We start from the raw sequence: 20,866 nt of genomic DNA, 5'->3' as shown, positions 1-20,866 counted from the left end.
CACAGTATTCTAGATGTGGCCGTACCAATGACTTATACAGGGGCATTATTACTTCTTTCTTTCTGCTACTCATTCCTCTCTCTATGCAACCAAGCATTTGACTTGCCTTTCTCTTTGTTTTGTTTCTTTGCTTACAGGCATTTAAGTCACCTGAAACAGTGAGAACTAGATTCCCTTCCTCCTCTGTAGTTTCCAATACAGTGCCAGTAATACTACATTTAGCCTATGGATTTTTGAGACCCAAGTGCATAATTTTGCATTTTTTGGCATTAAACAATAATTGTCACACTCTTGACTATTCCTCTATACTTCTTTTCCACGGACATGAAAATTAGTTTTTTTTTTTTTTTCACATGAACGCGCCCCTTCTGGGATTTTTGTCAGTGGAAACCGCTACAAGTCAAAAATCCTGGGTAAAGTGACCTGGGATGTTTGCCCTGGTCACAAGCAGGGTTTTTAGCTGGTCTGCCCCGGGTGAGTGGTTCTTACTCGGGATTTTCAACCTGGGAATTTCCAAGAAGGCACAGATTGGTCCCTCCTGGGCTGCTGATGTCATCGTCCAGGGACCAGAGGAGATGCTGAGAGAGGCTTGTGTACATACGCATTGCTGTTGGGAGAGCTGGGCACACAGGCTACAGATTGGGCGCTGGGCACAGGTGAGAGAGCAGAGAAGGTGCTGATCACACAGAGAAGGCGGGAGAGTTGCTATGACAACACAGGTTTTATTGTGCTTTCCCAGGCTTTTCCTTATTCAGTGAAAACCGTGTCAACCCGGGAAAAACTCGGGAGTACAGTGCAGTGAAACGGGGACATTGGAGAGTGAGACCAGGGTATAAAATGCAGGTAAGACCCAGGGTTTTGGTGGTAAAGCAGTAAACCATTCTTCTAGTCTACCTAGATCATCAATCATTTGTTTTATCCCTCCTGGTTTGTTTACCCTGTTGCATACCTTTGGGTAATCTGCAAAAAGGCATGCTTTCCCTTTAACCACCAGTTGCAATGTCACCAACAAAGATATTGAAATGCACTGGTCCATGTAATGATCCCCGGGGTACTCCACTGGTAACATTTCCCGCCTGTGAATGCACTCCATTTACTACAACTCTGTTTTCTATCCTGCTTACAAGTAATAAGTCCATCTGAAGAATAGCATAAGACAGACATTAAGAGCAGTTGCTCACCTCAAAGTGCAAGTGATTTCCACGAATACAAGGAGTTATCGGAGTAACAGGTGAATAGGTCTGCTTATAATTACTGCGACAAGTTTCATCCTCTAGCTTTATCCTGGGTGGCGTAGTAAATAGCGAACCATCTATGGTTGGCATATCTGCATGTGTTGGTGTAGCATAGGGTGATGCAGTAGGTGTAGAGTTCTCTGAATAAGTATAGTCCAATAACTGATACAATCTCCGTTTTTTCAATGGTGTTGTTAAATCTAGATAAAAAAAAAGGAAAAAGAGGGACAATATAGTCAGAATCAATCCCATAAAAACTACAAGAATTTGTTTTTGGTTTTTAAAGACAATAAAATTAAGAAAAATTTATTATTTCGGTACTGTGAGGTTACATGCATTCAGTTAATCAACAGCTTAAAGCAATAAGTGGTAAACGTCAGATCATACACTTAATTTTTGTTATTGCTTTCCCTGGATGCACCAGACAGGCTCCACTGGTAGTAGCTATCTCAGGTCCTTGTCAAGTTTCACTTCGGATACCCTTGTTCGAAATACACACAACAAAATATGCCTGTTTACACATGATGCTCTTATTTGTAACTAGCTCTGCAACCTCATTACCCGGCCCGTCAAAGTCCTTCATGAACACTAAAAAGTTTGCGATTATAAATATAATACCTCTAACTCAAAAGTCCTGGTTTTTAAATTACACTGAAAACCAATCATCTGATCCACGCTATATATACATTGGCAAACCACTTCCCTGAAATACTTAGGGATACATATACTCTCATACCCATCTGAAGTGCTAGACATAAGGTGAACAGTTAATCAATAAGACTCTCTAACTACTCATGGGCAAACTATGAGGCCTCATGGCTAGGATGGAGAACAGATATGAAAATGATGCCCTTTCCTAAAATGTTATACTTTCTGCTCTATCCACACCTGGTTCCCCAAAAGTTACCTGCCAAGGTCTATACACTATTGATAAATTTTGTATGCAGATAAACTAAAAGTGGGAGTTGCAGTATCCAATTAGAAATATACCAGCAAGCATGTTCACTGGAGCAATATAGATTAGCTAGCCCCTAAACAGCGTAATTGACACTTGCATGAACAAAATGGTAAAATGTACCTTTCCCATTGTTCTTTTCCTTCTCCTGATTCTCAACACCACACTTTCTTGGATAATCCCAAACCAATATCAATATCTAACAACTAACAATCTGGGAAACTCCATCAATATCCATATATGCACAACTTTCTCATGTATGACCATTGCAATTAACATTTAGCCATGCATGTTCATTTCCAATCTATACACAGTATGGCAATACCTGTAAGTATATTTTTGGCTCCTCAGTGTGGTTATCGTAACGTCTGTTTATTGCAACCCTTTTCCCCTCCTTTTCATTATTTTTCTTTGCTCCCATTTCTTACTTTTTATTAGCAATAGCTATATTACTTTGAAGAGCATCTGCACCCTAAATTTTTCCAGCAGAACATAAGAGAACTAGTAACCATCTATTCTTATTTGTGTATATACACAAGAGGTTGATATATTGAAAAACAGTGATAAAAATAAAATAAGATTCTATTGCCACTTAACAGTGATAGACTTTTTTAATGCAGTAATTTATCAATATGAAATACCTGGCAAAACAGGCTTACAGCAGTAAGAAAACGCTCAGACCTTTTGTGTACACATGAGCTGCAACAGAACTAGAATACTAGACTGTGGGAAAACTTAAAGAAACAAAAAGAAACAAAAAATCTATCTATACATAAAAAACAGAGCGCTCAGCACTCACCATAGTAAACTCACTCACCTGAATACATAAATAAACAAATAATGGTGTTTTGGTTCATGGATTGTGCAATGCATTTAAGCTTGCAGCCCAACATCAATGGACCCATTGTACAATCCATGAAACAAAAACCCATTACTTATTTATGTAGTAAGGCGAGTTGAGCTTATTATGGTGAGTGCTGAGCTCTGTGTTTTATTTAGTTAAGCAATGTGGTCACAGGCCACTGCATCCTAACCTGGGAGTGGCAAGCGCAGTTGTGCACCCCATTCCCAGGAATGAGGAGCGTGGTGGATTTTTATGTGTGTACATATATTTTATTTGACATTTTAAGAATAAAAATAAATAAGATTTTACTCACCGGTAAATCTATTTTTCGTAGTCCGTAGTGGATGCTGGGACTCCGTAAGGACCAAGGGGATTAGCGGCTCCGCAGGAGACTGGGCACAACTAAAGAAAGCTTTAGGACTACCTGGTGTGCACTGGCTCCTCCCACTGTGACCCTCCTCCAGACCTCAGTTAGGATACTGTGCCCGGAAGAGCTGACACAATAAGGAAGGATTTTGAATCCCGGGTAAGACTCATACCAGCCACACCAATCACACTGTATAACTCGTGATACTATACCCAGTTAACAGTATGATAACAACTGAGCCTCTCAACAGATGGCGCAACAATAACCCTTTAGTTAGGCAATAACTATAAACAAGTATTGCAGACAATCCGCACTTGGGATGGGCGCCCAGCATCCACTACGGACTACGAGAAATAGATTTACCGGTGAGTAAAATCTTATTTTCTCTGACGTCCTAAGTGGATGCTGGGACTCCGTAAGGACCATGGGGATTATACCAAAGCTCCCAAACGGGCGGGAGAGTGCGGATGACTCTGCAGCACCGAATGAGCAAACTCTAGGTCCTCCTCAGCCAGGGTATCAAACTTGTAGACTCCTACAAAAATGTTTTAACCCGACCAAGTAACAGCTCGGCAAAGTTGTAAAGCCGAGACCCCTCGGGCAGCCGCCCAAGAAGAGCCCACTTTCCTCGTGGAATGGGCTTTTACAGATTTAGGGTGCGGCAGTCCAGCCGCAGAATGTGCAAGTTGAATCGTGCTACAGATCCAGCGAGCAATAGTCTGCTTAGAAGCAGGAGCACCCAGCTTGTTGGGTGCATGTAGGATAAACAGCGAGTCAGTTTTCCTGACTCCAGCTGTCCTGGAAACATATACTTTTCAGGGCCCTGACTACATCCAGTAACTTGGAATCCTCCAAGTCCCAAGTAGCCGCAGGCACCACAATAGGTTGGTTCACATGAAAAACTGATACCACCTTAGGAAGGAATTGGGAACGAGTCCTCAATTCCGCCTTATCCATATAAAATACAGATAAGGGCTTTTGTATGACAAAGCCGCCAATTCTGATACACGCCTGGCCGACGCCAAGGCCCACAGAATGACTACTTTCCACGTGAGGTATTATAGCTCCACGGATTTAAGTGGCTCAACCCAATGCGACTTCAGGAAATCCAACACCACGTTGAGATCCCACGGTGTCACTGGAGGCACAAACGGGGGCTGACTATGCAGCACTCCCTTAACAAAAGTCTGAACTTCAGGCAGTGAAGCCAGTTCAATTTTTGGAAGAAAATCGATAGAGCCGAAATCTGGACCTTAGTGGAACCCAATTTTAGGCCCATAGTCACCTCTGACTGTAGGAAGTGCAGAAATCGACCTAGCTGAAATTTCTCCTTTGGGGCCGTCCTGGCCTCACAGTACGCAACATATTTCCGCCATATGCGGTGATAATGGTTTGCGTTCACTTCTGTCCTAGCTGTAAATAGCGTAGGGATAACTTCCTCCGGAATTCCCTTTTCCTTCAGGATCCGGCGTTCAACCGCCATGCCGTCAACGCAGCCGCGGTACGTCTTGGAACAGACAGGCCCCCTGCTGCAGCAGGTCCTGTCTGAGCGGCAGAGGCCATGGGTCCTCTGAGATCATTTCTTGGAGTTCTGGTTACCAAGCTCTTCTTGGCCAACCCGGAACAATGAGTATAGTTCTTACTCCTCTCCTTCTTATTATTCTCATTACCCTGGGCAAGAGAGGCAGAGAAGGGAACACATAAACCGACTGGTACACCCACAGTGTTACCAGAGCGTCCACAGCTATCGCCTGAGGGTCCCTGACCTGGCGCAATATCTTTGTAACTTTTTGTTGAGGCGGGACGCCATCATGTCCACCTGTGGCCTTTCCCAACGGTGTACAATCATTTGGAAGACTTCTGGATGAAGTCCCCACTCTCCCGGGTGGAGGTCGTGTCTTCTGAGAAAGTCTGCTTCTCAGTTGTCCACTCCGGGAATGAACACTGCTGACAGTGCTAATACATGATTTTCCGCCCATCGGAGAATCCTTGTGGCTTCTGCCATCGCCATCCTGCTTCTTGTGCCGCCCTGTCGGTTTACATGAGCGACCGCCGTGATGTTGTCTGACTGGATCAGCACCGGCCGGTGTTGAAGCATGGGTCTAGCCTGACTTAGGGCATTGTAAATGGCCCTCAGTTCCAGAATATTTATGTGTAAGGAAGTCTCCTGACTTTTCCATAGCCTTGGAAGTTCCTTCCCTGTGTGACTGCCCCCCAGCCTCGAAGGCTGGCATCCGTGGTCACCAGGACCCAGTCCTGTATGCCGAATCTGCGGCCCCCAAGAAGGTGAGCACTCTGCAGCCACCACCACAGCGACACCCTGACCCTTGGAGACAGGGTTAACCGCCGATGCATCTGAAGATGCGACCCGGACCACTTGTCCAACAGATCCCACTGGGAAATCCTTGCATGGGACCTGGCGAATGGAATTTCTTCGTAAGAAGCTACCATCTTTCCCAGGGCTCGCGTGCATTGATGCACCGACACCTGTATACGTATTAGGAGGTCTCTGTCTAGAGACAACAACTCCTTGGACTTCTCCTCCGGGAGAAACCCTTTTTATCCTGTTCTGTGTCCAGAACCATACCCAGGAACAGTAGACGCGTCGTAGGAACCAGCTGCGACTTTGGAATATTCAGAATCCAGCCGTGCTGTTGTAACACTTCCCGAGATAGTGCTACTCCGACAACAACTGCTCCCTGGACCTCGCCTTTATAAGGAGATCGTCCAAGTACGGGATAATTATTTCGGCCATTACCTTGGTAAATACCTCGGTGCCGGGGACAGAGCAACGGCAACGTCTGGAATTGGTAATGACAATCCTGTACCACCATATTGAGGTACTCCTGGTGAAGAGGGTAAATAGGGACATGCAGGTAATCATCCTTGATGTCCAGTGATACCATGAAATTCTCCAGGCTTGCAATAATCGCCCTGAGCGATTCCATTTTGAACCTGAACCTTCGTATATAAGTGTTCAAGGCTTTCAATTTTAGAATGGGTCTCACCGAACCGTCTGGTTTCGGTACCACAACATTTTGGAATAGTAACCCCGGCCTTGTTGAAGGAGGGGTACCTTGATTTCACCTGCTGGAAGTACAGCTTGTGAATTGCCGCCAGTACTACCTTTCTCCGAGGGCAGCAGGCAAGGCTGATGTGAGGTAACGGCGAGGGGGAGTCGCCTCGAACTCCAGCCTGTATCCCTGTGATACTATTTGCAGAACCTAGGGATCCACCTGTGGGCAAGCCCACTGGTCCCTGAAGTTCCCGAGACGCGCCCCTACCGCACCTGTCTCCACCTGTGGAGCCCCAGCGTCATGCTGTGGACTCAGAGGAAGCGGGGGAAGATTTTTGATCCTGGGAACTGGCTGCTGGTGTAGCTTTTTCCTTCTTCCCTTGCCTCTGTGCAGAAAGGAAGCGCCTTTGACCCGCTTGCTTTTCTGAAGCCGAAAGGACTGTACCTGAAAATACGGTGCTTTCTTAGGCTGTGAGGAAACCTCGGGTAAAAAATTTTCTTCCCAGCTGTTGCTGTGGATACGAGGTCCCAGAGACCATCCCCAAACAATTCCTCACCCTTATAAGGCAGAATCTACATGTGCCTTTTACAGGCAGCATCACCTGTCCACTGCCGGGTTTCTAATACCCTCCTGGCAGAATGGACATTGCATTAATTCTGGATGCCAGCCGGCAAATATCCCTCTGTGCATCCTTTATATATAAGACGACGTCTTTAATATGCTCTATGTTAGCAAAATATTATCCCTGTCTTAGAGTATTAATATTATCTGACAGGGTATCAGACCACGCTGCAGCAGCACTATTTATGCTGAGGCAATTGCAGGTCTCAGTATATAACCTGAGTGTGTATATACAGACTTCAGGATAGCCTCCTGCTTTTTATCAGCAGGTTCCTTCAAGGTGGCCGTATCCTAAGACGGCAGTGCCTTGACAAAGTGTGAGCGCCTTATCCACCCTAAGGGATATCTCCCAACGTGACCTATCCTCTGGCGGGAAAGGGTACGCCATCAGTAACTTTTTAGAAATTACCAGTTTCTTATCGGGGGAACCCACGCTTCTTTACACACTTCATTAATTCATCTGATGGGGGAACAAAACACTGGCTGCTTTTTCTCCCCAAAAATAAAACCCCTTTTATGTGGTACTTGGGTTCATGTCAGAAAATGCGTAACACATTTTTCATTGCCGAGATCATGTAACGGATGTTCCTAGTGGATTGTGTATATGTCTCAACCTCGTCGACACTGGAGTCAGACTCCGTGTCGACATCTGTCTGCCATCTGAGGTAACGGGCGTTTTTTGAGCCCCTGATGGCCTTTGAGACGCCTGGGCAGGCGCGGGCTGAGAAGCCGGCTGTCCCACAGCTGTTACGTCATCCAGCCTTTTATGTAAGGAGTTGACACTGTCGGTTAATTCCTTCCACCTATCCATCCACTCTGGTGTCGGCCCCACAGGGGGCGACATCCCATTTATCGGCCTCTGCTCCGCCTCCACGTAACCTTCCTCATCCAACATGTCGACACAGCCGTACCGAAACACCGCACACACACAGGGAATGTTCTGACTGAGGACAGGACCCCACAAATGTTCTGACTGGGGGGACAGAGAGAGAGTATGCCAGCACACACCAGAGCGCTATATAATGCAGGGATTAACACTATAACTGAGTGATTTTCCCCCCCCAATAGCTGCTTGTATACATATATTGCGCCTAAATTTAGTGCCCCCCCTCTCTTTTTAACCCTTTGAGCCTGAAAACTACAGGGGAGAGCCTGGGGAGCTGTCTTCCAGCTGCACTGTGAAGAAAAAATGGCGCCAGTGTGCTGAGGGAGAAGCCCCGCCCCTTTTCCGGCGGACTTTCTCCCGCTTTTTCTGGAATGCTGGCAGGGGTAATTTTACATCTATATAGCCTCTAGGACTATATATGATGTAGATTTGCCAGCCAAGGTGTCATATATTGCCCTCAGGGCGCCCCCCCCAGCGCCCTGCACCCATCAGTGACCGGAGTGTGAGGTGTACATGAGGAGCAATGGCGCACAGCTGCAGTGCTGTGCGCTACCTTGGTGAAGACCGAAGTCTTCTGCCGCCGATTTTCCGGACTCTTCATGCTTCTGGCTCTGTAAGGGGGACGGCGGCGCGGCTCCAGGAACGAACACCAAGGTCGGGTCCTGCGGTCGATCCCTCTGGAGATAATGGTGTCCAGTAGCCTAAGAAGCCCAAACTACCACCTGTTAGGTAGGTTCGCTTCTTCTCCCCTTAGTCCCTCGCTGCAGTGAGTCTGTTGCCAGCAGATCTCACTGTAAAATAAAAAACCTAAAATATACTTTCTTTCTAGGAGCTCAGGAGAGCCCCTAGTGTGCATCCAGCTCAGCCGGGCACAAGAATCTAACTGAGGTCTGGAGGAGGGTCTTAGTGGGAGGAGCCAATGCACACCAGATAGTCCTAAAGCTTTCTTTAGTTGTGCCTAGTCTCCTGCGGAGCCGCTAATCCCCATGGTCCTTACGGAGTCCCAGCATCCACTTAGGACGTCAGAGAAAATAAGAATAGATTCCCCCCTTTATGACTCAAATCTATTGTGGCCACTGTTTAAAATGCTTCCCCATGCTGATCACAGGGATTATTGCCTATGAGCACTACTGCTGTTGATATTGAGAACCTTTAATAATAAAATAACCTAATCTCTGGCAACAAGTAGATGTTTTAGGATTATAAATAGTCCCCTATATCTTAAATTAATTCTAACAGAGTTGTTATGCTAATAGAGGTTTACACTTCACAATAGGAGTGGTGAAAAAATGGACGTACAGCCGTATCATGAGGATGACAAGACATGATCTAATTTTTTGACAACCAAAACTACATACCAGGAGCAAACTGACCAGGTTTACCAATGCAATGGACATTAACCATTACTAGACTCTATACGGAAATATAAGTGAATACAGAAAGACGAAAAAAAAAATAAGAATTTACTTACCGATAATTCTATTTCTCGTAGTCCGTAGTGGATGCTGGGCACTCCGTAAGGACCATGGGGAATAGCGGCTCCGCAGGAGACAGGGCACATCTAAAGAAAGCTTTAGGATCACCTGGTGTGCACTGGCCCCTCCCCCTATGACCCTCCTCCAAGCCTCAGTTAGGATACTGTGCCCGGACGAGCGTACACAATAAGGAAGGATTTTGAATCCCGGGTAAGACTCATACCAGCCACACCAATCACACTGTACAACTTGTGATCTGAACCCAGTTAACAGCATGATAATAGAGAAGCCTCTATAAAAGATGGCTCACTACAACAATAACCCAAATTTTTTGGTAACAATAATTATGTACCAGTATTGCAGACAATCCGCACTTGGGATGGGCGCCCAGCATCCACTACGGACTACGAGAAATAGAATTATCGGTAAGTAAATTCTTATTTTCTCTGACGTCCTAGTGGATGCTGGGAACTCCGTAAGGACCATGGGGATTATACCAAAGCTCCCAAACGGGCGGGAGAGTGCGGATGACTCTGCAGCACCGAATGAGAGAACTCCAGGTCCTCCTCAGCCAGGGTAACAAATTTGTAGAAGTTTACAAACGTATTTGCTCCTGACCAAGTAACTGCTCGGCAAAGTTGTAAAGCCGAGACCCCTCGGGCAGCTGCCCAAGATGAGCCCACCTTCCTTGTGGAGTGGGCATTTTAAGATTTTTGGCTGTGGCAGGCCTGCCACAGAATGTGCAAGCTGAATTGTACTACAAATCCAACGAGCAATCGTCTGCTTAGAAGCAGGAGCACCCAGTTTGTTGGGTGCATACAGGATAAACAGCGAGTCAGATTTTCTGACTCCAGCCGTCCTGGAAACATATATTTTCAGGGCCCTGACCACGTCAAGCAACTTGGAATCCTCCAAGTCCTTAGTAGCCGCAGGTACCACAATAGGTTGCTTCATGTGAAATGCAGAAACCACCTTAGGTAGAAATTGAGGACAAGTCCTCAATTCTGCCCTGTCAGAATGAAATATTAAATAAGGGCTTTTATATGATAAAGCCGCCAGTTCTGACACACGCCTGGCTGAAGCCAGGGCTAACAGCATCGTCACCTTCCATGTGAGATATTTTAAGTCCACAGTGGTGAGTGGTTCAAACCAATGTGACTTTAGGAAACTCAACACAACATTGAGATCCCAAGGTGCCACTGGAGGCACAAAAGGAGGCTGTATATGCAGTACCCCTTTTACAAATGTCTGAACTTCAGGCACTGAAGCCAGTTCCTTTTGGAAGAAAATCGACAGGGCCGAAATTTGAACCTTAATGGACCCTAATTTTAGGCCCATAGACAGTCCTGTTTGCAGGAAATGGAGGAAACGACCCAGTTGAAATTCCTCTGTAGGGCCTTCTTGGCCTCCCACCACGCAACATATTTTCGCCAATGCGGTGATAATGTTTTGCGGTTACGTCCTTCCTGGCCTTGACCAGGGTAGGGATGACTTCATCTGGAATGCCTTTTTCCTTCAGGATCCGGCGTTCAACCGCCAAGCCGTCAAACGCAGCCGCGGTAAGTCTTGGAACAGACAAGGCCCCTGCTGGAGCAGGTCCTTTCTTAGAGGTAGAGGCCACGGTTCGTCCGTGAGCATCTCTTGAAGTTCCGGATACCAAGTCCTTCTTGGCCAATCCGGAACCACGAGTATAGTTCTTACTCCTCTCCTTCTTATGATTCTCAGTACTTTTGGTATGAGAGGCAGAGGAGGGAACACATACACTGACTGGTACACCCACGGTGTTACCAGAGCGTCCACCGCTATTGCCTGAGGGTCCCCTGACCTGGCGCAATATCTGTCTAGTTTTTTGTTTAGACGGGACGCCATTATGTCCACCTTTGGTTTTTCCCAACGGTTTACAATCAGGTGGAAGACTTCTGGGTGAAGTCCCCACTCTCCCGGGTGAAGGTCGTGTCTGCTGAGGAACTCTGCTTCCCAGTTGTCCACTCCCGGAATGAACACTGCTGACAGTGCTATCACATGATTCTCCGCCCAGCGAAGAATCCTTGCAGCTTCTGCCATTGCCCCCCTGCTTCCCGTGCCGCCCTGTCTGTTTACGTGGGCGACTGACGTGATGTTGTCCGATTGGATCAATACCGCCTGACCCTGAAGCAGGGGTTTCGCTTGACTTAGGGCATTGTAAATGGCCCTTAGTTCCAGAATGTTTATATGAAGAGATGTCTCCAGGCTTGACCATAAGCCCTGGAAATGCCTTCCCTGTGTGACTGCTCCCCAGCCTCGCAGGCTGGCATCCGTGGCCACCAGGACCCAGTCCCGAATGCCGAATCTGCGGCCCTCTAGAAGATGAGCACTCTGCAACCACCACAGGAGGGATACCCTTGTCCCCGGTGACAGGGTTATCCGCTGAAGCATCTGAAGATGCGACCCGGACCATTTGTCCAGTAGGTTCCACTGGAAAGTCTTGCGTGGAATCTGCCGAATGGGATTGCTTCGTAGGAAGCCACCATTTTTACCCAGAACCCTTGTGCATTGATGCACTGAGACTTGGTTCGGTTTTAGGAGGTTCCTGACTAGCTCAGATAACTCCCTGGCTTTCTCCTCCGGGAGAAACACCTTCTTTCTGGACTGTGTCCAGGATCATCCCTAGGAACAGAAGACAAGTCGTCGGAACCAGCTGCGATTTTGGAATATTGAGAATCCAATCGTGCTGCCGCAACACTACCTGATATAGTGCTACACCGATCTCCAACTGTTCCCTGGATCTTACCCTTATCAGGGAATCGTCCAAGTAACGGATAACTAAAATTCCCTTCCTTCGAAGGAATATCATCATTACGGTCATTACTTCAGTAAAGACCCGGGGTGCCGTGGACCATCCCTACGGCAGCGTCCGAACTGATAGTGACAGTTCTGTACCATAACCTGAAATACCCTTGGTGAGAAGGGTAAATTTTGACATGAAGGTAAGCATCCTTGATGTCCCGAGACATCATGTAGTCCCCTTCTTCCAGGTTTGCAATCACTGCTCTGAGTGACTCAATTTTGAATTTGAACCTCTGTATGCAAGTGTTCAAAGATTTTAGATTTTAAAATCGGTCTCACCGAGCCGTCTGGCTTCGGTACCACAATAGTGTGGAATAATACCCCGTTCCCTGTTGCAGGAGGGGTACCTTGATTATCACCTGCTGGGAATACAGCTTGTGAATGGTTTCCAAAACTGCCTCCCTGTCAGCGGGAGACGTCGGTAAAACAGACCTTTGGAAACGGCGAGGGGGATACGTCTCGAATTCCAATTTGTACCCCTGAAATATTACCAGAAGGATCCAGGGGTCTACTTGCGAGTGAGCCCACTGCGCACTGAAATTCATTGAGAACGGGACCCCACCGTGCCTGAACTTGTAAAGCCCTAGCGTCATACTGAGGGCTTGGCAGAGGCGGAAAAGAGTTTCTGTTCCTTGGAACTGGCTGATCTCTGCAGCCATTTTCCTCTCCCTCTGTCACGAGCAGAAAAGAGGAACCCTTTTGTCCGCTTGCCAACCAGGCCTGCGCCTGAAAATACGGCGTCTTATTTTGAGAGGCGACCTGGGGTACATCCCCTCTTTTAAGGCAATACTTCCAAATGCCGTTTGGAATCCGCATCACCTGACCACTTTACTGGTATAATTGGACAACGCACTTATACTTGATGCCAGTCGGCAAATATTCCGCTGTGCATCATGCATATATAGAATTGCATCTTTTAATTGCTCTATAGGCAATAATATACTGTCCTTATCTAGGATATCATATTTCCAGTCAGGGAATCCGACCACGCCAACCCAGCACTGCACATCCAGGCTGAGGCGATTGCTGGTCGCAGTATAACACCAGTATGTGTGTAAATACATTTTAGGATACCCTCCTGCTTTCTATCAGCAGGATCCTTAAGGGCGGCCATCTCAAGAGAGGGTAGAGCCCTTGTTCTTACAAGCGTGTGAGCGCCTTATCCCGCCTAGGGGGTGTTTCCCAACGCACCCTCACCTCTGGCGGGAAAAGGTATACTGCCAATAACTTTTTAGAAATGATCAAATGTTATCGGGGGGAAACCCACGCATTTTATTTCTCAGATTCCGGAAAACTACAGGAAGTTTTTCCTCACCAACATAATACCCCTTTTTTTTTTGGTGGTATTCATATTATCAGAAAAGTGTAAACTTTTTTCATTGCCTCAATCATGCAATGTGTGGCCCTATTTGGAAATCACGGTTGTCTCTTCACCGTCGACACAGGAGTCAGTATGCGTGTCGGCGTCTGTATCTGAGGTAACGGGCGCTTTAGAGCCCCTATATGAGACGTCTGGACATGCACAAGCTGAGTAGCCGGCTGTCTCATGTCAACCACTGTCTTTTATACAAAGCTGACACTGTCACGCAATTTCCACAGTACATCCACTCAGGTGTCGACCCCCCAGGGGGTGACAACACTATTACAGACACTCTACTCCGTCTCCTCATCATTTTTCTCCTCATACATGTCGACACAAACGTACCGACACACAGCACACACACAGGGAATGCTCTGATAGAGGACAGGACCCCACTAGCCCTTTGGGGAGACAGAGGGAGAGTTTGCCAGCACACACCAGAGCGCTATATATATACAGGGATAACCTTATATAAGTGTTTTTCCCTTTATAGCTGCTGTATTGTTTATACTGCGCCTAATTTGTGCCCCCCTCTCTTTTTTAACCCCTTTCTGTAGTGTAGTGACTGCAGGGGAGAGCCAGGGAGCTTCCCTCCAACTGAGCTGTGAGGGAAAATGGCGCCAGTGTGCTGAGGAGATAGGCTCCGCCCCTTTCTCGGCGTCCTTATCATCCGTTTTCTTGTATGTTTTGGCAGGGGTTAAATGCATCCATATAGCCCAGGAGTTATATGTGATGCATTTATTTTAGCCATAAAAGGTTTTCTAACGATTTATTGCGTCTCAGGGCGCTGCCCCCCCAGCGCCCTGCTCCCTCAGTGACCGGAGTGTGAAGTGTGCTGAGAGCAATGGCGCACAGCTGCGGTGCTGTGCGCCTACCTTTATCTGAAGACAGGAAAGTCTTCTGCCGCCGATTTTTCCGGACCTCTTCGCTCTTCTGGCTCTGTAAGGGGGCCGGCGGCGCGGCTCCGGTGACCCATCCAGGCTGAACCTGTGATCGTCCCTCTGGAGCTAATGTCCAGTAGCCTAAGAAGCCCAATCCACTCTGCACGCAGGTGAGTTCGCTTCTTCTCCCCTTAGTCCCTCGATGCAGTGAGCCTGTTGCCAGCAGGTCTCACTGAAAATAATAAACCTAAACTAAAACTTTCACAAAGAGCTCAGGAGAGCCCCTAGTGTGCACCCTTCTCGTCGGGCACAGAAAATCTAACTGAGGCTTGGAGGAGGGTCATAGGGGGAGGGGCCAGTGCACACCAGGTGATCCTAAAGCTTTCTTTAGATGTGCCCTGTCTCCTGCGGAGCCGCTATTCCCCATGGTCCTTACGGAGTGCCCAGCATCCACTAGGACGTCAGAGAAATATCTATATATATATATATATATATTGACAAATTTACAGCTCAGTGGTATCCGCTGCCTATGTTTTAAGTTCGTGCTGAATGATCTGCTAAAAAAATGCATATATCGTCTGGAGAAAAAGGATTTTTTTTTTAACCAGGTAGTGCTGGATAATCTACTAAAATTATATCTAACTAAACTGTTGGGTATGGGATCCCGGCAGTGAGGATGTCGGTGGTCAAAACACCGATCCCGACAATTATAAATACCTACAGGGGTCCAGGAGGCAGCTACGCCTAATAATCTCCCTTCTCCCGCAGCCTACACATAACCCTTGGTTCCTGCAGCCTAATCCTAACAACTGCTCTCTGCAGCCTTACCCTAACCTCCCTGGGATACTTGCGTTTGGGATCCCGCTTGCCGGGATGCTGGAGTCGGTATTCTGTCAGGTTTTGGGATTCCAGCACTGGCATTCTGACTGCTGGGATTCCGAGCACCGGGATCCCAACTAAACATCATGCAGTACTTTTACAGAAATTACCATTTAGGTCTATTATATAGTATAAAATCGTACGTTGAATAAGACATTTTCTATATAAAAATTAGACAAGTTACCTCTGCAAAGTTCTATTAACTGTTTGAGTACACAAACAGGGAGGGGGGGGGGGGGGGGAGAATTCAAATGTTTGAAAAGTCGGTTTGTGTCTGGTTTTTCCTGATAGGAAAAAACAGACACCCAACTGACTTTGCAGACAACTAAATATCCCTCAATGTATTTAGCATAAAGTTGAAGATAAATGAATAAAAAATGTTCCTTCAGTGCAGTAGATTATATAATAAGACATTCACATTCCACATATACAGGATAGTCTTATCTCACCTGCCAATGGACAGCTGCCGTTCATGACTAAATGGCACTTATTTTCTGCAAATGTAATGGGGCTTTGAGATCGATCTTGTGCAGGAGAATCAAAAGGATTCACTGGTGCAGAATGCTCCTCTTCCAAAGCTTGTTTTAGCCATCGCTAAGTATAAAAATAAAAAAATAAAAATAAATAAAAAAAGAACCATGATTAAAAACAGACAGGATTAATTACTTGAAAAAAACTAAATAAAAACAGATTAGTTTACTACATATAAATGGTTGTAGATTAAGTTAAATTATCTGGGCACATTAAGGAATTTTAATTATTTCCCTTCATACATATATATGACTGTCTTAATAAGAATTTACAAACTGTACATAGGTTACTGGAATAATCTTATTTCCAGTCCCTTAGTACAAAATGCTTTAACACTATTTTCCTGAACAATCAAGTGTCAGGTTCCTGATATACTAGTGCTGAAAATTTACATGACTAGCAGGCAGCATTTAAAGTGCTATAGTTCAAGTGTGTTAGGCATTTAAAGTGCTATAGTTCAAGCGTGTTAGGCATTTAATGTTGTCATATACAAACCAGGGGTCCCTAAGCTACTTTCATTTTCTCTTTAATTTACATTTGAAGCTTTATAAAATCACTGCTTCAACAATATTCTCTGCTCTTTGGGCTTCTAAGGAGCTGTTTTTTCTGTTCAACAGGATTCTGACAGGTGACTGCACTGCAATAGGCTGTGCTACAGAGACTCGAGGGGTTTAGGCGAGTCAAATGAACACTGCAATTGAAACAAAATCAATCTCACATGCGATCGCTAGCCTGGCTTTTCTCCTTCACAGATCATACAGCCTATAAGAGCGTCTCTCATTCTGTAGATCTAATGATTTCATAAAGAAAATGAAAACACACTGACCCAACTTTTTTGTGGATGCTGGGAGTACTGAACTGACCACCAGCTGGCATTTTGCCATTTGTAAAATGATTAAGCTCTAATATACTTAAACATCCTCAAATCTACAGAATGTCTAAATATACAGAAACTTTTAAAAGTAAAATACATATTTAGTTAACGAAAACTGTTAAACTATAAAGTAGATCTAATTACTCTCATTTAACACAACTCATTGGCAACCGGTCATCTTTGTGGCTCCTCTCCAGCACAATCCCATATAGGGCAAATATGGGTCTGATAATAGGATTTTAATACTCACCGGTAAATCCTTTTCTCTTAGTCCGTAGAGGATGCTGGGGACACCATTAGAACCATGTGGGGGTATAGACGGGATCCGCAGGAGACATGGGCACTTTAAGACTTTGAAAGGGGTGTGAACTGGCTCCTCCCTCTATGCCCCTCCTCCAAACTCCAGTTATAGGAACTGTGCCCAGGGAGACGGACATTTAGAGTAAAGGATTTATTGTTAAACTAAGGCGAGATTCATCCCAGCTCACACCTCAACCATGCCGCAGAACATGGCATTCAACAGAACACAGGCCAACGGCATGAACAATTGCAGCAACAGGCTGACAATAAACGTAATACAACATGTTTGTAACCATAACTATTAACTGCAGATACAGTACGCACCGGGACGGGCACCCAGCATCCTCTACGGACTTAGAGAAAAGGATTTACCGGTAGGTATTAAAATCCTATTTTCTCATACGTCCTAGAGGATGCTGGGGACACCATTAGAACCATGGGGTTATACCAAAGCTCTAGAACTGGCGGGAGAGTGCGGACGACTCAGCAGCACCGATTGACCGAACTTAAGGTCTTCATCGGCCAAGGTGTCAAATTTGTAGAACTTTGCAAAAGTGTTTGACCCCGACCAAGTAGCTGCTTGGCAAAGTTGCAATGCCGAGACCCCCCGGGCAGCCGCCCAGAATGAGCCCACCTTCCTAGTGGAATGGGCCTTCACCGATTCCGGTAATGGCAATCCAGCCGTGGAATGGGCCTGCTGAATCGTGTTACAGATCCAGCGCGCAATGGTCTGCTCAGACGCAGGACACCCAACCTTGTTGGGAGCATACAGGACAAACAGAGCTTCTGTTTTCCTAATCTGAGCCGTTCTGGCGACATAAATCTGCAAAGCTCTGACCACATCCAGAGATTTTGACTCAACAAAGGCGTCGGTAGCCTCAGGTACCACGATAGGTTGGTTAATGTGGAAAGAGGAAACCACCTTCGGTATAAATTGCTGACGTGTACTCAGTTCAGCTCTATCTTCACGGAAGATCAAATAAAGGCTCGTGAGACAAGGCCGCCAACTCAGAAAACCACCTTGCAGATGCCAAGGCCAACAGGATGACTACTTTCCAAGTGAGGAATTTCAACTCCACCTTCCGTAACGGTTCAAACCAATGTGACTGAAGGAACTGCAACACCACATTAATATCCCATGGTGCCACTGGAGGCACAAATGGAGGCTGGATGGGCATTACGCCCTTCACGAAAGTCTGAACTTCTGGAAGTAAGGCTAATTGTTTCTGAAAGAAAATCGATAAGGCTGAAATCTGAACCTTAATTGAGCCCAATTTTAGGCCCGCATCCACACCTACTTGTAGAAAATGGAGAAACCGTCCTAGGTGAAACTCTTCCATAGCAGCCTTCTTGGATTCACACCAAGACACATTTTCTCCAAATACATGTGGTAATGTATAGACGTTACCTCTTTTCTAGCCTAAATAAGTGTGGGAATGACTTCACTGGGAATACCTTTACGGGCTAGGATTTTGCGTTCAACTGCCATGCCGTCAAACGTAGCCGCGGTAAATCCTGATACACGCACGGCCCCTGTTGTAACAGGTCCTCTCGCAGAGGAAGAGGCCGGGGATCTCCTATGAGTAATTTCTGAAGCTCTGGATACCAAGCCCTCCTTGGCCAGTCTGGAACAATGAGGATCGCTCAGATCTTTGTTCTTTTTATGATCTTTAGAACTTTTGGAATGAGAGGAAGTGGAGGGAATACATACACCGAATGAAACACCCATGGTGTCACGAGAGCATCCACTGCAATCGCTTGAGGGTCCCTTGACTTGGAACAATATCTCTGAAGCTTCTTGTTGAGACGAGAAGCCATCATGTCTACTTGAGGAATTCCCCAACGACCTGTCACCTCTGCGAAGACTTCTTGGTGGAGGCCCCACTCTCCTGGATGGATATCGTGTCTGCTTCCCAGTTGTCCACTCCTGGAATGAAGATTGCTGACAGAGCGCTTGTATACTTTTCAGCCCAGCGAAAAATCGTTGTGGTTTCTGCCATCGCCGCTCTGCTTTTCGTTCCGCCCTGCCGGTTTATGTACGCTACCGCTGTTACACTGTCCAACTGGATCAGTACAGGCAGATCTCGAAGAAGATGTCCCGCTTGTAGTAAGCCGTTGTAAATGGCCCTTAGCTCCAGAACATTTATGTGGAGACAAGTTTCCTGACTTGACCATCTTCCTTGGAAGTTTTCTCCCATTGTGACTGCCCCCCAGTCTCGGAGGCTTGCATCGGTGGTCACTAGGATCCAGTCCTGTATCCCGAACCTGCGCCCCTCTAGGAGGTGAGAGCTGTGCAGCCACCATAGGAGTGATACCCTGGTCTTGGAAGACAGGATAATCCTCTGGTGCATGTGTAGATGGGACCCGGACCACTTGTCCAACAGGTCCCACTGGAACACTCTGGCATGGAACCTGCCAAACTGAATGGCCTCGTAGGCCGCAACCATCTTTCCCAGCAACCGAATGCATTGATGGATTGACACTCTTGCTGGTTTCAGAATTTGTTTGATCAGACTCTGAAGTTCCAGAGCTTTTTCCACAGGAAGAAAGACTCTCTGTAGTTCTGTGTCCAATATCATTCCCAAAAACGACAACCGCATCGTCGGAATCAACTGTTATTTTGGCAAGTTTAGGAGCCAACCATGTTGTTGAAGAACTGTCATGGAGAGTGAAACGTTTTGGACCAACTGGTCCCTGGATCTCGCCTTTATCAGGAGATCGTCCAAGTATGGGATAATTGTGACTCCTTGTTTGCGAAGGAGCCATTACTTTGGTGAAAATCCTCGGAGCCGTGGATAGACCAAACGGCAATGTTTGAAATTTGTAATGACAATACTGAATTGCAAATCTCAGGTAAGCCTGATGCGGAGGATAAATGGGAACATGTAGTAGGCATCTTTTATGTCCACCGACACCATAAAATCCCCTTCCTCCAGACTGGAGATCACTGCTCGGAGAGACTCCATCTTGAATTTCTCTTTAGGTAGAAATTCAGGGATTTCAGGTTTAGGATTCGTCTGACCCAGCCGTCCGGCTTTGGGACCACAAACAGGCTCGAATAAAAACTTTCTCCCTGTTGTGACTGGGGAACCTTGATGATAACCTGATTTTGACACAATTTTTGTATTGCGTCGCAAACTACCTCCCTGTCGGGAAGAGAAGCTGGTAAGGCCGATTTGAAAAAACGGCGAGGGGGGACGTCTTGAAACTCCAGCTTGTACCCTTGGGATACTATTCGTAAAATCCAAGGGTCTAGGTTCGAACGAACCCAAAACTGACTGAATAGTTTTAGACGGGCCTCCACCGGTGCGGACTCCAGCATAGGAGCCCCAACGTCATGCGGTGGAATTGGTAGAATCCTGGGAGGACTTCTGCTCCTGGGAGCCTGACAAGGCTGGAAATCGTTTACCTCTTCCCCTTCCTCTAGTAGCCAGGAAGGAAGAACCCCGGCCCTTTCTGAATTTATTGGGCCGAAAGGACTACATCTGATAATGGTGCGTTTTCTTTTGTTGTGGCGGAACATAAGATAAAAAGGATGACTTACCCGCAGTAGCCGTAGACACCAAATCATCAAGGCCGTCTCCAAATAAGGCCTTACCTTTATATGGTAGAGATTCCATACTTTTCTTGGAGTCAGCCTCAGCATTCCATTGGTGAATCCACAGCGCACGCCTAGCTGAGACAGCCATGGCATTGGCCTTTGATCCCAAAAGACCAATATCTCTATCTCTCGCAGCTTCCTTAAGGTATGCTGCAGCGTCCTTGATATAACCCAGCGTCAAGAGGATGCTATCCCTATCTAGGGTATCTATATC

General features: G+C 46.4%; 1 protein-coding gene across 6 annotated transcripts in view; it reads right to left on the bottom strand.

Moving 5' to 3' along the window:
- Nucleotides 1–20,866, bottom strand: part of KMT2E (lysine methyltransferase 2E (inactive)) — a 445,960-nt gene that overhangs the window by 76,991 nt on the left and 348,103 nt on the right. For all 6 annotated transcript variants that reach the window (XM_063927017.1, XM_063927020.1, XM_063927022.1 and 3 more), the window contains 2 exons: nucleotides 15,796–15,940; nucleotides 1,182–1,435 (listed from right to left, as the gene is read on the bottom strand). In XM_063927017.1, coding sequence (XP_063783087.1) covers nucleotides 1,182–1,435; nucleotides 15,796–15,940 — 399 coding nt within the window. The remainder of the gene's footprint in view (nucleotides 1–1,181; nucleotides 1,436–15,795; nucleotides 15,941–20,866) is intronic.

This window comes from Pseudophryne corroboree, chromosome 6, assembly GCF_028390025.1.
Source record: "Pseudophryne corroboree isolate aPseCor3 chromosome 6, aPseCor3.hap2, whole genome shotgun sequence".
Lineage (NCBI taxonomy): Eukaryota > Metazoa > Chordata > Amphibia > Anura > Myobatrachidae > Pseudophryne > Pseudophryne corroboree.
Note: the sequence above shows the minus strand (reverse complement) of the source record. Positions and strands in the feature narration are given on the sequence as shown.